This window comes from Brassica napus, chromosome A5, assembly GCF_020379485.1.
Source record: "Brassica napus cultivar Da-Ae chromosome A5, Da-Ae, whole genome shotgun sequence".
In the NCBI taxonomy this organism is placed as follows: Eukaryota; Viridiplantae; Streptophyta; class Magnoliopsida; order Brassicales; family Brassicaceae; genus Brassica; species Brassica napus.
In genome coordinates this window covers 13,662,635-13,687,154 of record NC_063438.1, presented here as the reverse complement: position 1 = coordinate 13,687,154, position 24,520 = coordinate 13,662,635, and the positions used below count along the sequence as shown (strand labels likewise).

Genomic DNA, 24,520 nt, shown 5'->3' with positions numbered 1-24,520 from the left:
GCGGAACCGGTCCCGGTTGTGGAGACCAACCAGATTGACCAGGACGGTCTAAGAAGAAGAAGACGAAGAGCAAATCTTCAAAGACTTCAAAGGCCGATCACTCTGCAAAGGTAAATAGTCGACTAGACGACGATCAATCAACTGAATAGTCGAGGAAGACCAGGAAGGACTTCCTGAAACTGACCAGGAGAATCCTTCTGAGGAAAGACGGAAGAATTCTAGTAAGGATAAATGGAGAAGGCTGCCGAGAATATATCTGCTGAGAGAAGGTAAAACGAACCTGTCGAGAAGAGTCAGGAAGATCCTGCTGAGGGTTCAGTTCCACCTTCGCGTCTCCTTCTCCTACTAGAGAAGATCTTGAGAGACCGAACATCGTACATACAATGGTCCCCGAGGCTGCAAAGCGAGCACTCGAAGGAATAGTTGTGTCCCTTCCGAAGCAGCCTCGTTGCGATGTCTGATCGCATGGAACTTCGCTATTCCAAGAGCGGTCCGATCGTTAATGATCCGGACTGATGTGCTGAATTAGTTTGTCAGATTAGAGGCGGGCCAAGAGAAATGCCGAGGGTCTCGGAATTGGTCTTCTCAGACAAGTGCAAAGATGTTTCTCGAGCTGGAGTCGCCGTAAGTTTAGGATTTTCCTCCTGTTTTTTTATCTTTTAGTTTCGACTATGTTTTGTGTCCAACCTTATCGTTCCTTCCTCGGCAGTACGCTGCCCGCATGAATCTCATGGTGTAGGACTATTGTTTTCTTAATGTCCGTCTTTTGTTCCGGTTGTAATCTACGACCTTCTTTTTATATATTGGCCTTACTGTGATTCCATTTTGCTTTAGTCATCAGATTCTGTTCAGAATCATTAAAGTGCTAACTGTTTATTTTGAATTAGCGTTAAATTTTTGTTAGTTTTGCTAATGTGTCTGGTTTTTAATCAAATCATCAATTTTAATCAATCTTTGTTTTTCGTCTCTTCATTATGATTCATTGATCGGTTAATTTCTCTGATCGGCTCGTTTTTTTTTAATTTTGACATTAATCTTCTCCATCTCTAAATCTCGATTTCATGAAAACTCAATCGACGAGGAGGTGAAATTGATATACAATGATGAGTTTCTTATGAAGCATATAGAAAAATACGACACCAAATTGATATGGAGATTGCTATTTTTATGTGTCTTTGTTGCTTAAAGTATTTACCAATTTATTTTTCAGAATTTTTTTTTTCAAGCCGATGATGGAGCTCAAGACTAATTATAAAGTGATGAGAATGTTTTGGAGCTTGTTTAAGGCAGATAAAGTTGTAGTCTTAGTCAAACAGGGTCTGCTTTTCAAAATCTGTCTAATAATACAAATCAAGATCATTTTGATATTTGTTCTTTTTTATTGGATTATTTAATCAATGTTTCTCTACGACTTTAATTTTATTTTTTTGTTCAATGGACCGGAAAAAAGTCTATTTCAATCCGTGTATTTTTGGTCATGCTTTTTCACGCCCAAACAAAAAGTAAGTGAAAAATCATATATGAACTAAATATTTGTTTGAATTTCATATCCGAACTTCTTACCGTGTTACAAAAACCTACTTTGACTAATATTTCATTAGTGCCTGACATAAGAAGTGTCGACACAGTTTTATTTCCATTACACTAATCTTTGTGCAGTACAATATATAAAAAGAGGTTATACATACTTTCTCTTAAATATTTTTATACTGCCTTGAGAAATATTTCTGATTTAAAAAGAAAAACAAACTATTGCGTATAGGAATTGAACCACGAACAAGGTTAAAGTATACTAACCACTCGGCCAATGTATATTTTACTACTAGCATATAATTTACAACTAGATTCTGACCCGCTCTTTAAAAGGACGTGTATATTTTTTATTTAAAATTACATAATTTATCAATTTATTATTTTAGATTTTGTACGTATATTCTTATTTCACAATATCATTTTATATTTCTTATTCATTTTATAAGAATTAAATTTGTTGAATTGATGAGATATAAGATTTACTCGGTATATTTTAGACTAAATCAATAATATATATTTGGAGGGGTTTTCATAGTTTTTACCAATGTTTTTGTATTTGATCTAGATCCGCGGTCGAACCGGTAAATTCGGTGACCCATATATATTATGGTTCAGATTTAGTTAAAATTCAATATTTAAAAACCAGATAAATCCGTAAAAATCATAAAGTCTGTTACTAACTCGCAATCCGACACTGGTTGACCAGATAAAAATCCATATAAATCTGATTATATTTGTTTTAAAATGATTCAACTTTTGATATATTTTTAATGGTACATAATTTAAATAAACTATATGATTTGTAATTTTTTTAATTGTGATAATGCTTTTACTATATCGTTTAATTTTAATGAAGAAAATGGTGATCAAAACTAAAAAGTATATATTGTTTTTTTCTTGGAAAAATTATTATATATATTTTCTCATTTAACTGTATCCATTTATAATTCTGATCTTTGTTTTGTTTTATAAACATATTTGTGGTTTAGCTCCATGTCCCCATCATTTTTTTGTATACGTATGTAAGTCGTTAGTAAATCAAATATAAATAGCACATTTTTATTATATTTTTATTGGGGTCTGGAGATTGTTTTTAACAATTGTAACTCATAAAATGTAGTATTTATATTTATTAGCAAAAGAAAGAATGATGTTTCGTAGTGATACGTAGTTATAAAATATGGACTACGTATATATATATTTTTTTGTAAGCTAAACTACGTATATTGATGTTTCGTAGTCATAAAAAACCCAATAATATTATGGTTGAAGACGCCGTAATATTAACTTTCACGTGAGTGAGTATGATTTCATATTCTATTTGTAATCAAATATGAACATGTCCATGTTGACCTATTGTTACAAAAAGAACCAGTTATAATGTTATACTAGATTTTGACCCGCGCTTTTAAAGCGCGAGTTTTTTTTAATTGATAAATATTTAGTAAATGTCATATTTTTATATATTTGTGTTTTATTTTATAAAAGACTTAAATTTTTTATTTTTATTTATCGTATTTCATTTTAAATGACTATTTATGTTTAAAAATTAAACTTTATTTCTTTAATGAATTAAGTTGGTATAACTCTGATAAATTAATTTTATTATGTGGTTAATATTTTAATAAAAAAAATTATATACTTTTAATAAAGATTTATACTTTTCAATGAAAAAATCAATTTTTTAATGAATGCTTAAATTATATAAGAAAAGAAAAAATAATAATTAATAATAGTTGAAAAAAAATTATTTGAACTTCGACTCAATGGTTTCAAAGAAAAAAAATGTGAGAATTGGATCTGATTTTTTAATCGGTCCAAATGGCTCAAGAGAGATCTGATGTGAGCTGGATCCAAAAAATGGCCCAATATAAATGTGTTATTAATATTACTTGATTGCACTTAATGAAACATGCAATTTAAGTAAAAAAAGGACATGCTAAGGTAAAAAAAAATAGGATCATGCTTTAATAATATAGATGGTCGTTAATACAAAATTTGTAAATTAATAAAATAATGATTAAATCCTTTTTAAAATTAGTAACAATATTTGGTAACATATTCTAACAATAGTGAGGAAAACGTGGTTATTATAAAATTTATCCGATTTCTTAAAGACAGACTTTAACTTTGATAGATGAGAATGAAATAATAAAAGATGGACTGGATATATAACTATTTAAGCACTAATGTTTTGGCAGATTGAGAATGAATGTGTTATTTCATTAAGGTTAGGGTATAATCTGCTCTCTCAATTGAATGAGAGTATTGACATCTTGTCGTTTGGGTCTAAAAGAGGAATAAATGTGATATTATCATTGTACAAATCGATGAATAACGTATTCATTTACTCAATGAATGAACTATATAATAGTGTATTAGTGTCTTGTGTATAACATGTATTGTGTTCTACTTTATCGTGTAGAACATGTTTTGGTCTGTCAAATATAAAGTTGGTATATTAGTGGTTTATATGTGGCGAAATAAATATAGTTAGGTAAACATACGGTTATAATAGTTAGCTAAACATACAGTTATAATTTGTTATAATTTGTTATTGGGCTAATAGATGGTAAACCAAATAAGTGTTACTTAAATGAAATGGTGCAGTAAACTTGTTATAAGTAGATTTTTTCAGAATGTTTCTCTTTTAATAGAATAGATTATGGTTGATGTTACTATTGAGCACGTGAACGCATAGTTATCAATGTCATATTGGGTTTAACACATTTAAAAAATGCTGGTAGCTTTATAGTTATCAATGTGTGTTACGGGGGTATTAACCGTAATAAAAATATAGTTATAGATACATTATTAGTTATCCCGCATCTTTACCAAATTTCTGTTTTTGTTTGATTAAATAAAATATATGGGTGCAGTTATAAAAAAGTAGCAGCCGATAATTAGGGAAGATAAGTGGTGGTTACATCCACAATATATATGCAGTTACATTAAAAAGCATGTATCATTAAAATTTTAAATTGGACTCAACTAATATCAATTGGACATGTTCCTGTTTTAATAGTATTGATTTATATACCCATATTATTTGGACTTGAAGAAACACTCGTTCATCTTATTCTTGCCTTCTTTGCAACCAACATATACGAATCAGCATTTTTGGCTTCATGAAGAGAGATAGGAAGCAAAAAAACGAAATAACAGATTAAGAAATTCAAATTATCATCTCCACCTACGTAGAACATATCAGTTCATCAAAAATCGATTCAGCATGTTCGATCTTTCCTGTGCTTTCTCTCACCACGACCCAACCATGTGAGATCTTTGCTTCTCTCTGTCGCAAATCATTTCTCTCTGATGGATCCCAAAGACTTAGAGAAAAGTTTAACAATTATATTTAAACAATGAAAAGTAGTGGATGGTTCAACAATCCGAAAACAGTAAAACTTAGGAAACATAATTGCATAACTAGATAAATGGAGATATGGAGATCAAGTTCCTATATTCAAGGAAATATTAAAACTGAAACTAGGAAATTAGGAAACACCTCATATTTTCTTAACCAAGTCTATGGTTTGATTCGGTTATCTTGATTGGACCATTTGGTTCGCATCAATACTCACCCATTCAACATCAACCTTGTCCTCAGTTGCTTCAGTTGGTAAGTCCTTGCCAATACATTCATGCAAACACTTGACTTGTAGACTAAATGTTTTGTTGTTGCTTCCTTTTTCTCTGTTGGTGATATTTTATTTCTCTTCCTCTTGTGCATGTGTTGTTTTTTGCTCCAGAAAGTGTGATGTTGGTGACTGATCCGAGTTGATCGAGCTCGTCTGCGTTTTGGTGGTGCTGTCTTTGATTGATCGAGCGATAAAATTGTGTAAGACCAAACGGCTCGTGACGAACGGCGGAACGGGATGCAGTACCAACACTGGCTCCCCCATCACCAGTGTTCATCTTTCTCACTATCCCCACCATATGATTCATGGTAGCCTCAAGACTCCAAAAATTTCAGTCATACAAACCTTCATCTTTTGGAACTCATCGTACATTTGGCGGAGGAGATTGGTCCATTTTGGATTCGGTTATCTTGATTAGACCATTTGTTTCGCATCACTCTCTCTCGCAAATCATGCCAGCCTCGTTCTCTATCTGTACTCTTTTGGTCAAAAGTTGTATTCTCATCATCGGATCACAACCCACACTAATTCAATCACCAAAATTAAACCTAAATATAGACGACGAATATGTATAAAATTTCCTATCAATACTATTAAAACACAAGCACTACTGTGTATGTACTTATAAATAGTTTAGGTTGGACTATTAAATTTATTTAAATTTTCAATATTTCTGACATACACTATATTAATTAGGGTTTATTTGCTGAATAACCTAAATCATAAGTGAAATTAAATGCATGCTTATGATTTTAACATAATTAGGTAAGTAACAATTATGTCTCTTTTGATCTGGTGATAACCCTCTCCCGTACAAATAGCAGGTGAAAGGAAGAAAGTAATGTCACATCATTTAAATTAAATATAGATAATAATGAGGCTACATCACACACATACAAACCACATCACCCAAATTAAATGAGGCCACATCATACACATACAAACCACATATGTTTTATTGTTTCAGTAAATATGTAGAGGATATATACTAAAATATGCCAAATAAATCTGAATTTACACCAATTCGACAAACGTAACTCTTATAAAATGCACACAAAACATAATGATGAGAGAGAGAGTAGGTCTAGGCACTCGGGTTTTCGGGTCGGATACGAGTCAGTACCTTTCGGTCTTTGATCATTTGAGTCCTACATATTTTGACCCAACTAGATATATGAAATTTTTTGGTTTAGGTTTGGGCCGGTTCTTTTTGAGTCTGGGTCGGTTCGTGTACATAATTTAAATATCTCTAAAATACTTATAATTTTTAGGTACATAGTGGGTCTGGTTCAGTTCAAGTATTTAGAACCCGAAAATATTCAAAGTACCTAAGACCCCCAAAATATCTGAAACCCGAAAAATATTCAAATATCGAAAAGATACAAAATCTCGAATAAACTAATACATAAATTATATAATTTTATACATAATCTCATATAAACTAATATATAAATTATATAATTTTAAACAAATTCTTTGCTTCGATATAGTAAAACCTTTTTACATAATAATGTACAACATCATAAAATTTTAATTTATATCAAACTTTGTCAATAAAAAAAAGAAAAACAAAATCCGCACTTCGAAAATGCTGGTCAAGATTTAGTATATATTAATTAAGGAGCATTGATTAAGTTGTAACATTCTGTACTATGCTGAGGTGTTTTCACCATAGCTCCTTTCAGCACTTCTAATAAATCCACTAAAATTCTTAGGGAAATTGTATGGACTATTGGAAATAAATTATTTGATCAATTTCTTTATATCTAAGTTTAAAAAATCTCTTATATATTAATTGAGAAACATTACAACATTGTTTTGTAGCCACATGTCACCATGATAATGAAATTCATAATTCTTAGAGAAATAAGTTAGTCTTTCTTAACTTATATTATATTTTTATTAAACTAACTATTAAATTGATAAATAGTGTACAAAAGAATATTCTCGCACTTTCCTTAAATAAAAATTACGAAATTACCTAATATGATTAACGTATACATGACAATCAATGATTATGAATTATAAATACTTGATAATAATTTTTGTATTTTAGCTCTTTTTGTTTAATTTTATATTATTAAAAGATATTAAACAGCCATATTAGTCATATAATAAAAATTAATTAATTTTTTTCTTATATGTTATATTTTGAATATTTAAAACGACTATAAATTACTAAAAACGTAAAATATCTCACACTAAAATTTTGTGATCAATAGTTTAACATTTTTTGGTAATAACAAGATGCAAATGATCATAAATCGTTGAATATGAAGTCTCATTTACTAGACATTCATATTATATATTAATATAGTTTAAAATTAAACTATATAGCATAGAAAAAATATTTAAATATTATAATTTCTAAATTTGTACTGAAAAAGAATTGAAACCTTAATATTTTAATTTTGAAATTTGAATTAAAAAATTGCACATTAGAAATTTTGGGTTTATCATATAAGTATGGATTCTCAATGATAAATATTTATATTAAAATAAGATTTTTATATCACTTTTGGAAGTCTGTTTGTGCTTCAGTCTTCATGTATTTCCTTCTCTAATGGTTTTCATGTAAAGTTTCATGTCAGCTCTCCGATGGTTCACAAGTATTTTCATCGTAAACATTTCTTCTCTTTAACTTAAATTGTTATGTAGAACGTGCTTCTTATTTTTAACCTCATCTTGTGAGGTGAAACATTCTGCTCGCCTATTCGGTCTTCTGCTGATCATTTGTGTTCTTGCAGGTTGCCGTCAGGAGACTCAAGGCATGGAGAAACAGAGAAGATATAGATTTTGTTGTTGAAGTCGAGATTCGAAAGAAAGTTTTGTGAAAATTGTTGATCAGAGACTGAGAGTAGAGAACGTGGAAGAGAAGCTGAGAAGTTTCTCTTGTTGGGACTAAAATATGCTCAGATGGAGCCGGAGAAGAGACCAACAATGTCTGAAGTTGTGGAGATGCTAATGAATAAATTAATGGAGAAAATGTCGTCTTAACTTGAAGCCAATTCTCTCTTCAAGAATCCATATATATAGCAGCAATTAAAACTGTAGAGAGCATCAGGAGGTTGCAGATGAAAGCTCAGACGTGATCTCGGAAGAAAAGGATCATTATTAATAGGGTTTTTAGGCACATGACATTTGTTTTCTCAGATTAGTTTTTAACATCTTCTCTTAATTATACCAACACATGACAAAGCTACTACATTTCCAAATCTCTACTACTCCACTTAAACTTCCATTAAAAAGGAATCAAATGAAACTATTTCACTTAGTTTGTGTGTGACAACTTCGTTTTGTACATCCTTGTGGGAACCGAAATTCACACTGTCGATTTCCGTTTAAATAAGGAAACTAGGAAAACCCTAATTTCCCAGAGGACCCGGATATCTGTTAATTACCACACGTCAAACAATCAGAACACGAGAATAACAACGATAAAAATAAGAATCGAAAAGAGAGCAAAGTAGATCTTTATTCCGAATCTGCGTATGAGCGTTACAACAAGGTATAAGCCTGGGCTCGAGAGCTGTCGGCGAGATTCCTAGTTCTAGCAACCCTAAGACGGCTAAACCTAATTGAGTCGCAGCTCGAAATAACAAAAACAGAAAATTGCCTAAATTGCTCTAAGTGCTAAGTTTGCTCTGAAAAAGTTCTCTCTTCTGCTCCTCGCCTAGGGCTCCTTATATACTAGCTCCAAGGTCGGTTTACGCTTTTACTCTTCTGCCCTTAAGCCGTCATAGCATAAAAATGGAGATATTCCATTTTTCCCGATCTTCACAATTATCTTCAAAACTTCCGTATTTATCCGCGGAAACTTGACATTTATCCTTCCTTGTGGGCCAAGCGTAAACCATACTGTGGTTTACGGGCTTTTGGTTAGGAAAATCGTAGGATGGGCTTCGAATCGTGTTTTAGGTCCCTTTTGGCCGTCTTCCGACTCGACACGTTTACTACGAGTTTTCCGCGGTTTCTAATCCGCGAAGTTTGATCGATGAATTAGAATAGCAGGAAACATGGACTGAGCTTGCTACGGTCTTCGAGAGATAGCATTCGAAGGTTTGACGAGAATGCATGGACTGGTGTCGTATCGATGTTCGGAAAGGTTCAATCGCTACACAACGACCGAACTTTGGCTCGAGCCCAGTCGCTACGTAGCGACCGAGTGAGACGAGTGCTCGGTCGCTACGTAGCGACCGAGCTTTGGCTTGAGCTCGATCGCTACGTAGCGACTGAGCGGGACGATCGCTCGGTCGCTACGTAGCGACCGAGCGTGACGATCGCTCGGTCGCTACGTAGCGACCGAGCTTGGCTGAGCTCGGTCGCTACGTAGCGACTGAGCGGGACGATCGCTCGGTCGCTACGTAGCGACCGAGCTTTGTCTCGAGCTCGGTCGCTATGTAGCGACCGAGCGGGACGATCGCTCGGTCGCTGCGTAGCGATCGAGCTTGGCTCGGGTTTGGTTGCTACATAGTGACCGGACGGCGTGTATACGTAGCGACCGAGCTTGGTTTGTTCGGTTTGAATCCCAAAGGATACTTCTTCGTAAAAACCTCGTATAGGTTATTTTTACGAAAATTACATCTCTTCTTTTACTAACTCTTTCGGAAATACGATCTCTGAGGATTTTCAGGTGGTAATTCCGTCGTAACCGTTTTTGACCCCAACAGTTAGCTCCCCAGCCCGTTAGGATCATGCATCGTAGGATCCTAACGTGCGGTTAGGCATGTTTGGCAAGTTAGGCGTGATGGATGGAATTAATATCCGAAAATCCAAGCTTGAATAGTAAATCCTTATGTCTTATAAGAAGAGAGGTAACTTGTTCCATAATTTTTTCACTTTCTTGTTTTTCTCTAAGATCTTTCAAAAAAAAACTTTCTATCTTTCTCTCCACCCTTTTCCTCTATTCTCTCAAGAGAAGTGTAAAGATGTCGAGCAAGAAAAAGATTGCGAAAAAAGGTCTTCGTCCGCGAGTCCTTATGAAGAGCTCGTCGTTCCGAAGATGGAGTTCGTGCCTCACTTGGTGCATCCTGCCGAGAATGAGGCATGGTGGGTTGCTCATTATGGCTCGTTGACCCCTCCCAAGGAGAAGCCGTTCCCGGTCCTGGTCCATCGTGGAATCGAGGAAGAGGATGCAAGCAGGACTACTGACGAGTTTCTCGCGACGATGCGATCGTTCTACCACATCCCGGATGCTGTGGAGTTCCGGGTTCCCTGCCGCGGGAAATGTGCTAACAACCCCCCGGAGGGTTACTTTACTTGTTATGAGGCGTTCGTAGTGCGTTGTCGCCTCTGGTTCCCCATACCCGAAATTCTCGTCCGAGTGTTGGACCGTTTCGAAGTTGCGATAAGTCAGTTGACACCCCTTGCCATTCAGCACCTTATTGGGATCCTGATCCTAAGCTACGAGCATGGCCTTTCCCTTTCCGTCGATCATTATGAAGCGCTTTTGAGGCTTCAACTTGTCAGGGGTACGGATAAGCATAGGTTGGTCCCTCAGAAATTTATGTCAGTGGTTAAGAAGTTTATTTCGAACTTCAACTCGTGGAAGAAGTTCTTTTTCTTTGTTCGTATAGACGCTGCATCCGTCGAAGAGAGTTGCATTCCATTGTTCCGGAGGTTGCCGAATGATCGTCCCTTCATCAACCCTTTTGCTCCGTTCCCCGAGGACATCATTTCGGTGAGGGATCTTCTCAGGAATGGTCCCTTCTTCTGGACTTCTTTTACGCCGAAGAGGGTTCGGAAGGCACTGAGATTCGTGCAACCCGGTCCTGCTTTGGATGCAGACACGGGAAGCGACTCCGAACCCGACGACCAGAATCCCGTCGAAGCCCCGACAGCTGTGCCGGAGTCGAGCTCTTGGAAGGGAAAAGATGTCAATCTTGGCGACATAGAGTTTTCGATGGATGACTCTATGCTTCCAGGATGGGATCCGAACCTTGCTTACGGCGACAGGAGCGGTTCGAGCAAGGCCCCTATTCCGGATTTCGATGATTTCTTTGCTGGGCTGCCATCGGGTTTCGATGCTCCTCCTCCTACGAAAGAATCGGCGAGGCCGAGAGTCGTTGCGGAAGGATCTCGCATCATCAATGGGGTTAGTTTTTTTTGAGAATTTTTTGGTGATTGTCCTATGTATATATTTTAACATGCCAATCGATTTTGCAGGGCCTGAGCTTGCTGGGCTCGGCCATTGAGGCGGGCCATAGAGAAGCCATGGTCTACCGCTTCAAGGCGGAGAAAGCGGAGCGGGATCTCGCTCGCGTGCAAGGCGAGATGCTGGAGCGAGAGGCGCAGCTTACTCGTGATCATGCGCGGGCTGTTCGTAAAGCGGAGAGGAAAGGCAAAAGAGAAATCGTCGAGGTGATGAAGACTCGTGCATCTCAGTTCCAGGTTGAGTACGAGAACCTCAAGAATGCCTTTACCTCGGTGGGTGACTTTCGCGAGTGCCGTGGTTCGGTCGGAAGTCTTTGGAGGACGCGAGCTGATGACTATGTGTTTGAAGAGGAAATGAGCTTGATGAAGAGTGGGATGAGTGACCGTGCCCACGTTGAGGCGCTTATCCCTCCGATTGACGAGAGGATTCAAGGGTTCTGGGATTCCATCCCGGTTTCCCCTGATACCGAGGAGGTTCCGACCGATTTTCCCGATGGTGGCGAGGAAGTGGATCGTCCCGCGGATGCGTTTGGTGCTTCGTTGTCCGGGGACTTTGACTTTGGATTATGAGGGATGGATCAGTTATCCTTGTTTTCGGCCGAGTGTGGCCCTTTGAATTTGGATTTCGTTTAGGCCTAGATGGCCGTATTTGTATTTCCGGGACTGGCCGTTGGTGGCTTTGAATCCCTTGCCGCTTTACGCGGTTTATTTATATGATAAATGTTTTGTTTCGAGTTTTCCTGAGTAGGGTTGAAGTAAATATGAGTTGTCGTCTCATATGTAGTTCTGATTAGACGTTCAATCTGTTGGTTCGTTCGTGATTTTCGTAAAAATTTACTTATCTTTACGATTTTCGAGAACATTGAGATACGAACGGAGAGACATGGTTTAGGATCTCGTATCTTTTAGATATCATGCCTTGAGATGTTTGAGACCAGAGCGTTGGGTTTAGGGCAAGACCTAGGTTTACTTTCGGTTAAGGTTTGTGCGGTGACTAGCCGGCTATCGTTTTTCCTGTTGCGATTTCTTCCTGACTCGCACCGATTTAAAGTCCGCGATATGTTCTCGGCTTATATGACTTGTATGGTACGAATCGAGCATCTTCTCAGAATCAACTGGAAGTGCTAAACCAAAATTTCGGATTTTTGTTGTAGCGCGCTTTTGTCCTTGTGCTGGACGTTTTTAAAGATCAAAAGAGTGATCGGATTGCGTTTGTTTAAGACGGCTGGCGTGTTCGTCGGGGCCAATCGACGAACGGGGTGTAAGGTTTTTGGTGGTCGCGTTCGGACAATTTGTTAGCATTGTCCTCGAATTTTAACTTTTGCGACGTCTCGCAGTTATTTCGAGGATTATGCGTGTATTTTTGCGTGTTTGAAAGATGATAATCTTTACGATTTTTGGGCCGGAAGGGCCGCAGACAAGAGTCTTAACGTTTTCAGGCGTGTCCTGAAAGTTTCTTTTGTGTTTTACTGAAGCGTAAACGTTTTCGATAAAAAGGACAACGTATATTGTAGTAAAAGTTTTTGAAGTTTCTAAAAACTCGATTACAATAATGAAGATTTTTCTAAGTGGGAGTATACGAGTATACGCACCCACTCCCCCCCCCCCCTTTTTAGAGAGGGGGATAGCTGAACTCGTCTTTTGACGAGCTGCCTACGTACCCCTTTCGAGGATCAAGCCATCTCGTAGTTCTGTTTCATGCCGCGAGTGTTCTTACTCGGCGGTAGATGTCGCGATGTCCGCCTTGACCGTGTCGATCGTGGCTGGGTCGACGCTATTTTCCGGATGTTCCGGTTGAGTTGTGCGTGGGCTTCGGATTTATGTCGAGCTTCGACGTCCGATGCGTTTGCGTTGATAGACGATTTTACTTCGTCTTCTCCCGGGGCGCTTTTGGCTGAAGATCGATCTATCTTCGCGCGTTTGCCGTTTGCGGAAGCCGTGATTTGCCTTAACTTATGCTCCGCGAGGAAGCATAGTCGCGACTGTTTTTGGCATCCCCAGATGGCCGCGACTCCGCTCGGCGTTGGGAACTTGAGACCCAGGTGGTAGGTTGACGGAACTGCCTGCATGGCGTTGAGCCATGGGGTTCCCATGATCACGTTGTAGATAGCGGGATGATCGACTACCGCGAATTCGACGATTTTCGTGATCTCCTTGGCCATGACTGGCAATTGGATTGATCCGAGAGTCATCGACACTTCGCCTGAAAAACCCGTGAGCGGTTTTGGCGTCGGAATTACTTCTCCGAGTTCGATACTCATCCGCTTGAGAGTGTCGCGGAAGATTACGTTGACCGTGCTTCCCGTGTCGACGAGTACCCTTCCGACTTCTAAATCTCGTATGACGAGATCTATGACGAGCGGGTCGCAGTGAGGTTGGTCGATACCGCCGGCTTCTTCCTCCGTGAAGGTGATCGAGCAACTTTGGCCGTCTCGAGGAGGAGACCATGTAGGCCAATTTGCACTTGACTCTGCCTTCCGTTGGTAAGCCTTGATGGCCGACACGGTATCGCCGCAGTATTGTGATCCTCCGATGATCATATTGACTCTGCGACGATTGTTATCGTTCCCTTTGTCATCCGGCCTCCTACCGCGTTTATCCCCAGGATGGTTTCGTTGAGGGGATTTTTCAGCGGGCGGATTTCTATCCGTCTTTGGAGGCCGATCAGAATCGAGGATGAGATCCTTGACGCTAGTTACTTCCGAAAGCTCTCCAGCGAGTAGCTTCGCGGCCAGTCTTGCTCCCAAGACTTTGCAATTGGTCGTGGAGTGTCCTCGGGATTGGTGGAACTCGCAGAAGGTGTTTTCGTCATACCCTTGATTGCGAGTCCATGTGTTGCCCGTGGTCCGGCCTTGATCCGAACTGATCGCATAGTTATGCGCCCCTTGGAGATCTTCCCCCTCGTGATGGACGTACTTGTCGTTACGAGAGTTCTTCTTTTTCCCCTTCGGATCTGCGTCTTTCGAGGATGGTCTTGCCGGCTTATGTTTTTGCGATAAGACTTTAGTTTCTTCCTCGACTATGATGTAGTCCGTTGCTTTGTGGAGGGCGTCCTGGATCGTTCGCGGTTTGTCGAGAGTTATCCATTTTCTGAATTTCGACTTGTACCAGAGCGTCTTTCTCAGCGCGTCGATGGCCACTTTGTCGCTTATCCCGCTGACCCTGGACATTATCAGCTTGAACCGACTGATAAACTCGCGGAGGGGTTCGTCTTCCCTCTGGGAGAGACTCCAGAGGTCAACATCGGAGGTTTCCCTGTCTATGAATACAGAGTACTGTTTGAGGAATTCCGATGCGAGCTGTCGAAAACTCCCGATGGTGTTGCGACGAAGGCGTGCGAACCATTCGAGCGCTGCTCCTTCGAGATTTTCGACGAACAGGCGGCAATAGCCGGCATCTTTTTCGCCGTCCTTCAGTCTTGCTCTTCCCATCGCGATGTGGAAAGCCTGAAGGTGCGCTTTTGGATCGGCCGTACCATCGTACTTCGGTACTTTGATCTTTCCCGGATCGGACACCCTCATGTCCGAAATGCGACTGGTAAAGGGGGTCTTTCGAGCTCCTTCCAGCAGTCGATCGATCTCGGGGGCAGCACTAGTAGCATGATGGATTTGAGACTTTACGGCTCTCACTTCTGCCGCAGTCTTAGTGATGTAGTCGCGAAGATCGCGGATATCCGATGTCTCGTCAGTAGATTTCCGAGCCTGTCGGCGTTTACTGCGAGTGAGCTCGGTTTGCCTTTCGGCCAGCTCCTCTTGTTCGTTCCAATAGGCGACTTCTTCTTCTTCCGTCATTGGTTTTTCGAACGGGGAGCCTTCCCGAGCGGATCGGCTTCTGGTCCTTCTTGGATGTCTGTCGACATCCTCGTCGGTGTCGTTGGAGACATCGCTAGGATCCAGGTCAATGTGTTCGGCTTCGTTATCCTCCGAGTCCTTTGCAGGGGGCGGAAGATTTTCAGGGTTCCCCTTTTCGACGGGAGATTTCTCGCTAGGGTTTTGACCGGAAGGTCGTTCCCGCGCGAGTCCTGCTCTATCGAGTGGGGTGGCGAAGTCGAGCCTCTTCCCGCGGATTTTGGTGGTTCCGCGGGGACGGATAGCTTGGGTCCTTGCCGTTAAGGTTTCAACCTGTTTGGTCAAGGTATTCACGAGCTTATCCTGTTCTTCCGACCTTTTCTCATAGGTGGCGAACATCTTTTTGAACTCCTCGAGCGTCGCGGCGTTGGCTTGCGCGTTGGCCGCGGATACGTCCGCTACTGGAGTGTGGAGATCGGTGCCGCTGCCTCCATTAAGAGGAGTTTGCACGTTATCCGCGTCGTTGGTTGACATGTCAGATTGTGTGTGGCTTTTGCGGGTTAGATTGATCCGTAAGTCCCCCTCCTTCTAGCGCCAAACTGTGGGAACCGAAATTCACACTGTCGATTTCCGTTTAAATAAGGAAACTAGGAAAACCCTAATTTCCCAGAGGACCCGGATATCTGTTAATTACCACACGTCAAGCAATCAGAACACGAGAATAACAACGATAAAAATAAGAAATCGAAAAGAGAGCAAAGTAGATCTTATTCCGAATCTGCGTATGAGCGTTACAACAAGGTATAAGCCTGGGCTCGAGAGCTGTCGGCGAGATTCCTAGTTCTAGCAACCCTAAGACGGCTAAACCTAATTGAGTCGCAGCTCGAAATAACAAAAACGGAAAATTGCCTAAATTGCTCTAAGTGCTAAGTTTGCTCTGAAAAAGTTCTCTCTTCTGCTCCTCGCCTAGGACTCCTTATATACTAGCTCCAAGGTCGGTTTACGCTTTTACTCTTCTGCCCTTAAGCCGTCATAGCATAAAAATGGAGATATTCCATTTTTCCCGATCTTCACAATTATCTTCAAAACTTCCGTATTTATCCGCGGAAACTTGACATTTATCCTTCCTTGTGGGCCAAGCGTAAACCATGCTGTGGTTTACGGGCTTTTGGTTAGGAAAATCGTAGGATGGGCCTCGAGTCGTGTTTTAGGTCCCTTTGGGCCGTCTTCCGACTCGACACGTTTACTACGAGTTTTCCGCGGTTTCTAATCCGCGAAGTTTGATCGATGAATTAGAATAGCGGGAAACATGGACTGAGCTTGCTACGGTCTTCGGGAGATAGCATTCGAAGGTTTGACGAGAATGCATGGACTGGTGTCGTATCGATGTTCGGAAAGGTTCAATCGCTACACAGCGACCGAACTTTGGCTCGAGCCCGGTCGCTACGTAGCGACCGAGCGAGACGAGTGCTCGGTCGCTACGTAGCGACCGAGCTTTGCCAAGCTCGGTCGCTACGTAGCGGGACGATCGCTCGGTCGCTACGTAGCGACCGAGCTTGGCTGAGCTCGGTCGCTACGTAGCGACCGAGCTTTGGCTCGAGCTCGGTCGCTACGTAGCGACCGAGCGGGACGATCGCTCGGTCGCTACGTAGCGACCGAGCTTGGCTGAGCTCGGTCGCTACGTAGCGACCGAGCGGGACGATCGCTCGGTCGCTACGTAGCGACCGAGCTTGGCTGAGCTCGGTCGCTACGTAGCGACCGAGCAGGACGATCGCTCGGTCGCTACGTAGCGACCGAGCGGGACGATCGCTCGGTCGCTACGTAGCGACCGAGCTTTGGCTCGAGCTCGGTCGCTCCATAGCGACCGAGCGCTACGATCGCTACGTAGCGACCGAGCTTTGTCTCGAGCTCGGTCGCTACACGGGACGATCGCTCGGTCGCTGCGTAGCGATCGAGCTTGGCTCGGGTTTGGTTGCTACATAGCGACCGGACGGCGTGTATACGTAGCGACCGAGCTTGGTTTGTTCGGTTTGAATCCCAAAGGATACTTCTTCGTAAAAACCTCGTATAGGTTATTTTTACGAAAATTACATCTCTTCTTTTACTAACTCTTTCGGAAATACGATCTCTGAGGATTTTCGGGTGGTTATTCCGTCGTAACCGTTTTTGACCCCAACAATCCTTAGGGTTTCTTCATCACAGTTTCTCTGACTTGGCCCAAGTCACCAAACCTTAACCGTAGAAAGAGCTGCAGCAAAATAGAAAACTCATCATATCATTAGGTGAAAGGGAAGCATTGTTCTCAACATCGCAACAGTGTAGATGGTTGGAGGCAAGGATCCAAAGCGAGTAATAACCTGCGGATTCCAATATAAAAAATGATCTCAAAGGAAACACCACTAAAGTCTGAAAAACGTTTATGGAAAAAACAAAAGTGGTAAATACATTTAAAAGTATTTTAGTAATTTTTAAAATGTCCAAATATATCACATATTTTGTATTACTGAAAAATTTTGAAAAAAATAATGATAAAAATTTATTTCACCACTAAAACTCCTTTAATGTATGTATTGTATCTATTTCCTAAAGTGATATATATGTAGCCTTACACTACCGAATTTAATTGAACGATTAGCAAATTTTAACATTTAAGGAACAGATTTATATGATCAAATTATTAAAACAAATGAACCATCAACACATATAATCTCAATTTATTATAACCAGAAGCTTAAAACTTAACACTAAAATATTTATATATGTACAACAAATTTTTATGAGTTAGCTATACACAAAGTAATCTTTAAATTTTTAAAAATAATTAGTCTCTTCTAAAATTTGAAGATTGTAATATAAACCTTGAACTGAAAAAATTAAGCTAATTATTATAAAAATTATTAGCATATGAATATTTATGTTTTGTGCTGATAAGAGGAAAATAGACCGTGAAATACACAGCAAGCAAAAAATTACATTAAAATATTATTGAAAACCAACACTTATAAAACAAATTAGAGAACAAAAAAACCTTACAAATCAAAACAATATTTTTCATCATTTGTTCCCATCATCTTATGAATTTAAATTATAATATTAACTTAGAATTATAAGTTTAATTTCCAAGGGATTGAAACAAAATCCATATGTAGAATATAATCTCCCCGTTGATAGTCAGGGTCTTCTGTATTATTGATGGTAACATTCAAGATGGTTCAACCATTGTCCAACCAATATTATAAACCAATGATGACACTGCAAACTAGGTCTTGGACATTCGGATATTCATTTGGATAGCTTTTCCGCATTTTGAAAAATAGTCTCATTCGGATATTACAAAAATAATCACGTTCAAGTCGGATCTTCCTAGATCCGGGTGGGTTCGAATTTTTTCCAAAATAACCAAACTATTCGATTCGACTCGAGTATTTTATATCCAAATTACTCAAACTAATATAAAATAACTTAAAACCCAAAATACTCGATTTATATAGTTCGAATTGGTTATATTTTGTCTGAAACTAACCATATACATAATGTTATTTGAGTTTTTTTTATCCAAACATCTATTTTTATCTATAAATACCTAAAATAGATAATATATTTGATTTATAATTTTAATTTTAAGTATTAATACTATTATAAATATGATTTAAAATAATGTTATATATATATATATATATATCTTTGGATACTCATTCAGTTTTCGGTACGGGTCGGGTTTGATTTTGATTTTCAGGTTATTGAAAAATGGTCCTATTCAGATGTTCAGGCAGGATCCAACCAGGTCAGATACCCTATTTTTCATATTGGTTCGGGTAAATATTTCGGATATGGATATTATACCAAGCCCTACTGGAAACAGAGAGGACAAGTGGACATAATATAAAAAAAAGATTTAAAGCAATTGTATCTAAATAAATTTGTAAAATAAAAACCATATTTCTCCAGTTCTAACAACTCTTCAAGCATATCAAATACTAATATGGATACTAATATATATATATATATATAATATATATATATATATATATTATATATATAGTGCAAGAAGAGATACAATATAAATGATCGGAAAAGTACAAAGAGAATATAAATAAAATTATCTCAACTGTGGTCTAAATTAAAACAAATCGATAAAAATATATACCATTAAATGAGAATATCTTCACTTGAACTTTGTTAATTATGAAAATTAGTTACCCTCAACTAAAATGAAGCTGAATATTAATAAATAAAAAATCAACCAAAAAATGATAAAAGTAAAATAAAAAAGGATCAAATAAATAATCAAATCATAAAAATAAATGATACATAAAATATAATTTAAAACTAAATTTCTGTGCGAAGCGCGGACAAACCACTAATTATATATTATGCTCGCGTAAATTAGAGCTACCGACATAAAGCGTCACTATTGACTCTTTAAATTTGTGTATTTATTTTAACTATTCACTAGAGTTTGATCCATGCATCCACACAAGTTTGTTTTACCTTTTATAGACAAATACTAATATAAATTTTAAAACTTTATCTATATTAAATAATTGTTTAATACAACTTTTCAAAAACATAATAATTTTAGTTTATATTAAGTAATTATATTTTATTATTGAGCTGTCGATTTTATCACTTATTTTTAGAATTTGATTTGAACATCCGTGCAAATGTATTTTTATTTTTTACGGATCAGAATTTTATACTCTTCAACACTCATATTGGGTTACATTTAAATATATGTTTGTTAATATATTATATAAATTATTATTTTTATGTGGGTTTTAGTTATTACTAATGATAATGATTATTTTAACTATATATCTTTAAAACAATATTGTGTTCTAGATTTAGTAAATAAATACATAAATTGATTTAAGTGGCTTCATAGTTGTTTTATCATTTTTATTAAGTAATTTTTAATAATATATCATTAATAAATCTACATCGGTTATAATTATTCCAGTTATATATGAATATTAAGGGTACAAGACGATGAATAAATAATTTTATATCATTATTAAATGGTAGATGATTTTATTTATAGAAAATATTTATTAGCTAGCTAGATTATAAGAAGTGTTTTGGACCCTAATTAATTGATTAGCTAGGGAGATTGATTTTTTAAATTATTGTTGCTTTTTTTAGTTAAAACTCAAATTAGGAAATATATTAATTAAACAGAAAAAGACATAGAATCCTACAAAGTAACTTAATAATAACTATAATGACATGCCATTGTACATAAGTTAGAAAACCTAGGGGTATTTTATATTTGTACTCCTTTTTTAATAGATTAAACTAAATTTTCAAGCGCGGGTTTGTTTTTATATAGGTTCGGACACATTTATTCGGAGCTACAAACCGAACTGTACCATACTGAAAAAAAAATCAAAACCAAAATTGAAAGGAATTTCATAAATAACTGAGCATCTCATATATCTTTGGAACAGAAATATTGAAACCCAACCGAGAGCCTAATGGGTACCTGAATTTTAAAAATGCAAATTATATACTTACAAATATTAAATATATTCAATTTACCCCATTTATAAATATCCGAATATCCTTAAAATAATATTTATAAACAGAATTACCCAAAAAATGTAAAATTACCCAAATATTTTATCTTCAAAATATTAAAAATTATTTGAATTATCCTATATTTTTTATCCAAACAATCTGAATTACCCTATACTAAACTGAAAGACCTAAATTATCTGATATTTTATCTATAAATCCGTAATTACTCGAAAACCCTAATCAAACTGGAACTGAGTTTGACCTATTTTTATTGCATATTTGCCGGTTCTCAATTTTCTACTGAACCAAACTAAAATAATCCTGAAACAGAATCAAATTTTATAAATAATTGAACGGTTTCTAAATTTTTAGAACAGAAACCAAATGTTGAGAACTAATAGTGAATATTCATTTAAATGGTGCGAAAAAAATCTATTTTTAAATATTTAATTCTTTTTACTGGCGGTACATAAGACTTTTTGGTAAATAAGGTTTTTTGGTGAATAAGATTTGAAATGTTGGAAATTCTTCTTCTTTGATTTGAATTGTGGTGATGATTTGCTTCTTATCTCCTTTTCAGTTCTCTTTCTCTGTTTTTTGGTCGGACCCGAATACGACCCGCTTTAAATCAGACCCGATAATAATCCCTTTTGAAACAGTGACTCATTAACAATCAGATATGATCGACACATAGCGCCACAGGGCACAGACTGGAGAGGGAGAGCTCTTGAATACGGTGACAGAGCCATACAAACAGTCGGAATTATTAAAACATGAAACGAAAGCACTAATATGACAACGGCTAATATAGTGTTGCAAAATATCATCTCCAAAACTTTCACATAAGCATTCGACCAATAATGTAAGTTCGTGGTGGTCTATGAAACAATTTGGATATCATATAGACTATTGTTAGAATAATTAATTGTAGGACCAAAAATAACTAATAGGTCCAAGCAACTTTTTAAAGTAGATTTTTTCAGAATGATTTTCTTTTAATAGTATAGATTATTACAAACCTGGTCTGCTACTACTCTTTCAGAATGAATGTAGTTCCTTTCTTTGTCATAGAAATGGCACCCGACTCATTATTGTCTTCAACAAGCGCCAGTTGCAAGTAGCCAGTTTGTATACTGCAACAGATACCGCAAGCAAGAAACCCAAGAAGCTTCTTTTAGTGTCTAACGAAAATTTTTGGTCATATAGATGCATAAAGCTTACAGCTTTATAGGATAACAAAGTGGATATTACCTTTCCCCAGTTCTCTTGTATAGACTCATGAGCCGCACAGAGGTTGTAGTTATGTATTCTTGGGCTCATGTCATGTGGGATGTGTACGTTGATATCATGGCAAAGAATCTCAATCACAGAAACATCAAAATAATGCTCTCAAACTCGGAGAATACCAGCTTAGCAGGTAAAGATGCATTACTAACTAGGATAATCACAATGAACATTTCCGTTAAGCTGGACTTGAGCTACGTTCCACTCATCCGCAGGCTTGAAAGGAATGTGTGGAGGTGTATGATGAACCATCGTGAACGTGCTCATCTATAGAGAAACAACAAATGCATATTCGTTGTGGCTTCTGATGGTGTATCCAACGAAAAAGAGGAGAACAGAGAGAAGCATTAATCCAAAAGTGATAGCACAACCATGGCATCAACCAGAACTTTACCCATCCCAAAATGCCAACTTTGTGTATAATCATTGGCCACTCAACGCCAACGGCCATGAAGGCATAAACACAAGCCAAACTTATCTTCACTCTATTTACTTCGCTCGCTCTTTCTCAGATTTAAGTGCCAGTTCACCCTATCAGAACACTTACTATTTTGTAAACAAGTATACAGAGAAAAGAGGAATTGATCATTGCGTAAAAGAGAAAAGCTTCATGTATATATATTCCAGTGACCTATGGACAAAGAAGGACGAATCTGACCACTTTTTGCAGAACGGGTGATGAATCAACCTCCTCTTGCGGAACTGGTTGCCAAGCATGGTTATAGAGAACTAACCTATAGAGAACAAAGTCACGAAGTCTTAAGTAGGTTAGGGAGAGTTACATGTTAGTTTTGGCGTGATGACGGTTGTGCTTAAACATACAAGAGGTAGGAAGCCTAGAGTACCCACAATGTCTTCAACCAATTTGTTCTGTGAAAATGATTTATGAGCACAATCATGGCCTATCACAAAGAACAATGCACTTAGACAACAGTAATTAGCAAGGCGAGAGAGAGAAGAGACAGTGGATGAGAGCTTTACCCCTGTAACTGTAGTTCCTGTCCATGCCCAAGCCAACAGAAGCCGATGCCATGGTACTTTTGCAATCATGAAGAGCCCTAAAGAGTAGGAAGTCACAGATATCAACACAGACTTCCAAGCTTTCACATTATCAATCTCAAGCACCTGAAGAAGAAGAAGAAGGAGAAGAAGAAGGAGAAGAAGGAGTTCCATGCCAATGACGTGCAACACTTATATACCTCTCTGGGAAGGGTATCCATGATATCTTTAAGAGTGACCTTATCAGGAAGATCTTTGCCAATTTGGTTGAACCCATAGCTTTCTGCTAACTGTTCCCTGTCTTCTGCACTGTCAGCTGAAGGAGGAACAGCTTATACATCCAATCCTTTTCTCTCCAGGGACTAGGAATGTTCTCGTTCTGTGCGTATACAACATAAACTTAGGCACCATCTCAACAAAACGAGAACTAGCATAGCCTCACCGTCTTTGTTCTGCAACAACAGATCCACATATGTGTCCAAGTAGTCTTTACCACAGCTTTTTCTGACGTATAACTAGGCAAATCAACATTCAGGAAGAACTAAGATGCATCTTTTGGTATATGATTAACAGGGTCAAGTGGGATTTTAACAACAAAAAAGGAGCAAATGGTTTGAGACAGTTAACAGGTCGAAAACAGTAACTAACATGATGTCCAGTCAGCAATAGATATGTCATTATATACTCAATGGCTGGTTCCATAGGCCAGTACATGTTCAATATGAATGTTGCATTTGATAAGATACCCTACAACCTGTTATATCTTATGATAATAAAGTGTCTTCCTCAGAGCAGAAATAACCAGCTCACAGAAATCTAAACGTTGGGCATTCAAAATTCCCAAACTAGAGGTGGCCTAAGAATAGGGTTGTTCTGTCAGGCAAAATATCATAATCGATTCATGAATAACAATTTAGAGATGAAAACATTATCAAAGATTTGGGTTTTGAAACACTTGAATATACAGCAGAATGCACATTAAATTGCAGAAATTCAAATAGAACTCTACAGCTTTTTTCTAGCTTGATTCTTCTTAGCTTCTTGCTCGTTTAGTTCTACAATCCAAAAACACACAGTAAATGGCTTCAGTAGTAGTAGTATTGAATAAATAAAAGAGTGAAGGGTAAATAGTAATTAATTACCAATGATTCTGAGAAGAAGTGATACTTTTGTAGAATTTGGAGATTCTCCCACGAGATTCAGGTTTGGGTATAAAGGTCTTGTGCCTCAAACCAAAGATCTCTTGTACCAGAGGAACATGGCTTAGTACTAGCTTCCATGCCAGAAACCACCCTGCCAATTCAATTCAAGGACAATTAATGCAATTACCCAGATTATCTCTTTTCTCAAAAGCAAGAGAAACAAAATGGAGAAGAGAGTACAAAGAGCGATGAAGCAGACGACGAAGGAGGTGGCCAGAAGCGGACGTAGGATGAAGAAGATGAGATTGTCCAGGAACCAAGGAGATTCCATCGAGGAAGCTATCGATTCGATTCAACGATGATCTTCTGTGCGTGTTTGTTTGGGTTAAATCAGCTTGTTTTTCTCTCCTATCAAATCTTATTTTATTTCTTCAAAAACTTGACGACGTCGCTCTATCATCAT

The 24,520-nt window shown here is 37.9% G+C and overlaps 1 protein-coding gene across 1 annotated transcript; it reads right to left on the bottom strand.

Moving 5' to 3' along the window:
- Positions 1-23,789: 23,789 nt before the first annotated feature.
- Positions 23,790-24,479, bottom strand: LOC106455002. Its single transcript, XM_022719445.2, has 3 exons — positions 24,298-24,479; positions 24,058-24,208; positions 23,790-23,970 (listed from the first exon to the last, which is right to left on the bottom strand). Coding segments are annotated over exons 1-3 (243 nt in total). The 5' UTR covers positions 24,389-24,479; the 3' UTR covers positions 23,790-23,969.
- Between the last annotated feature and the right edge of the window lie 41 nt (positions 24,480-24,520).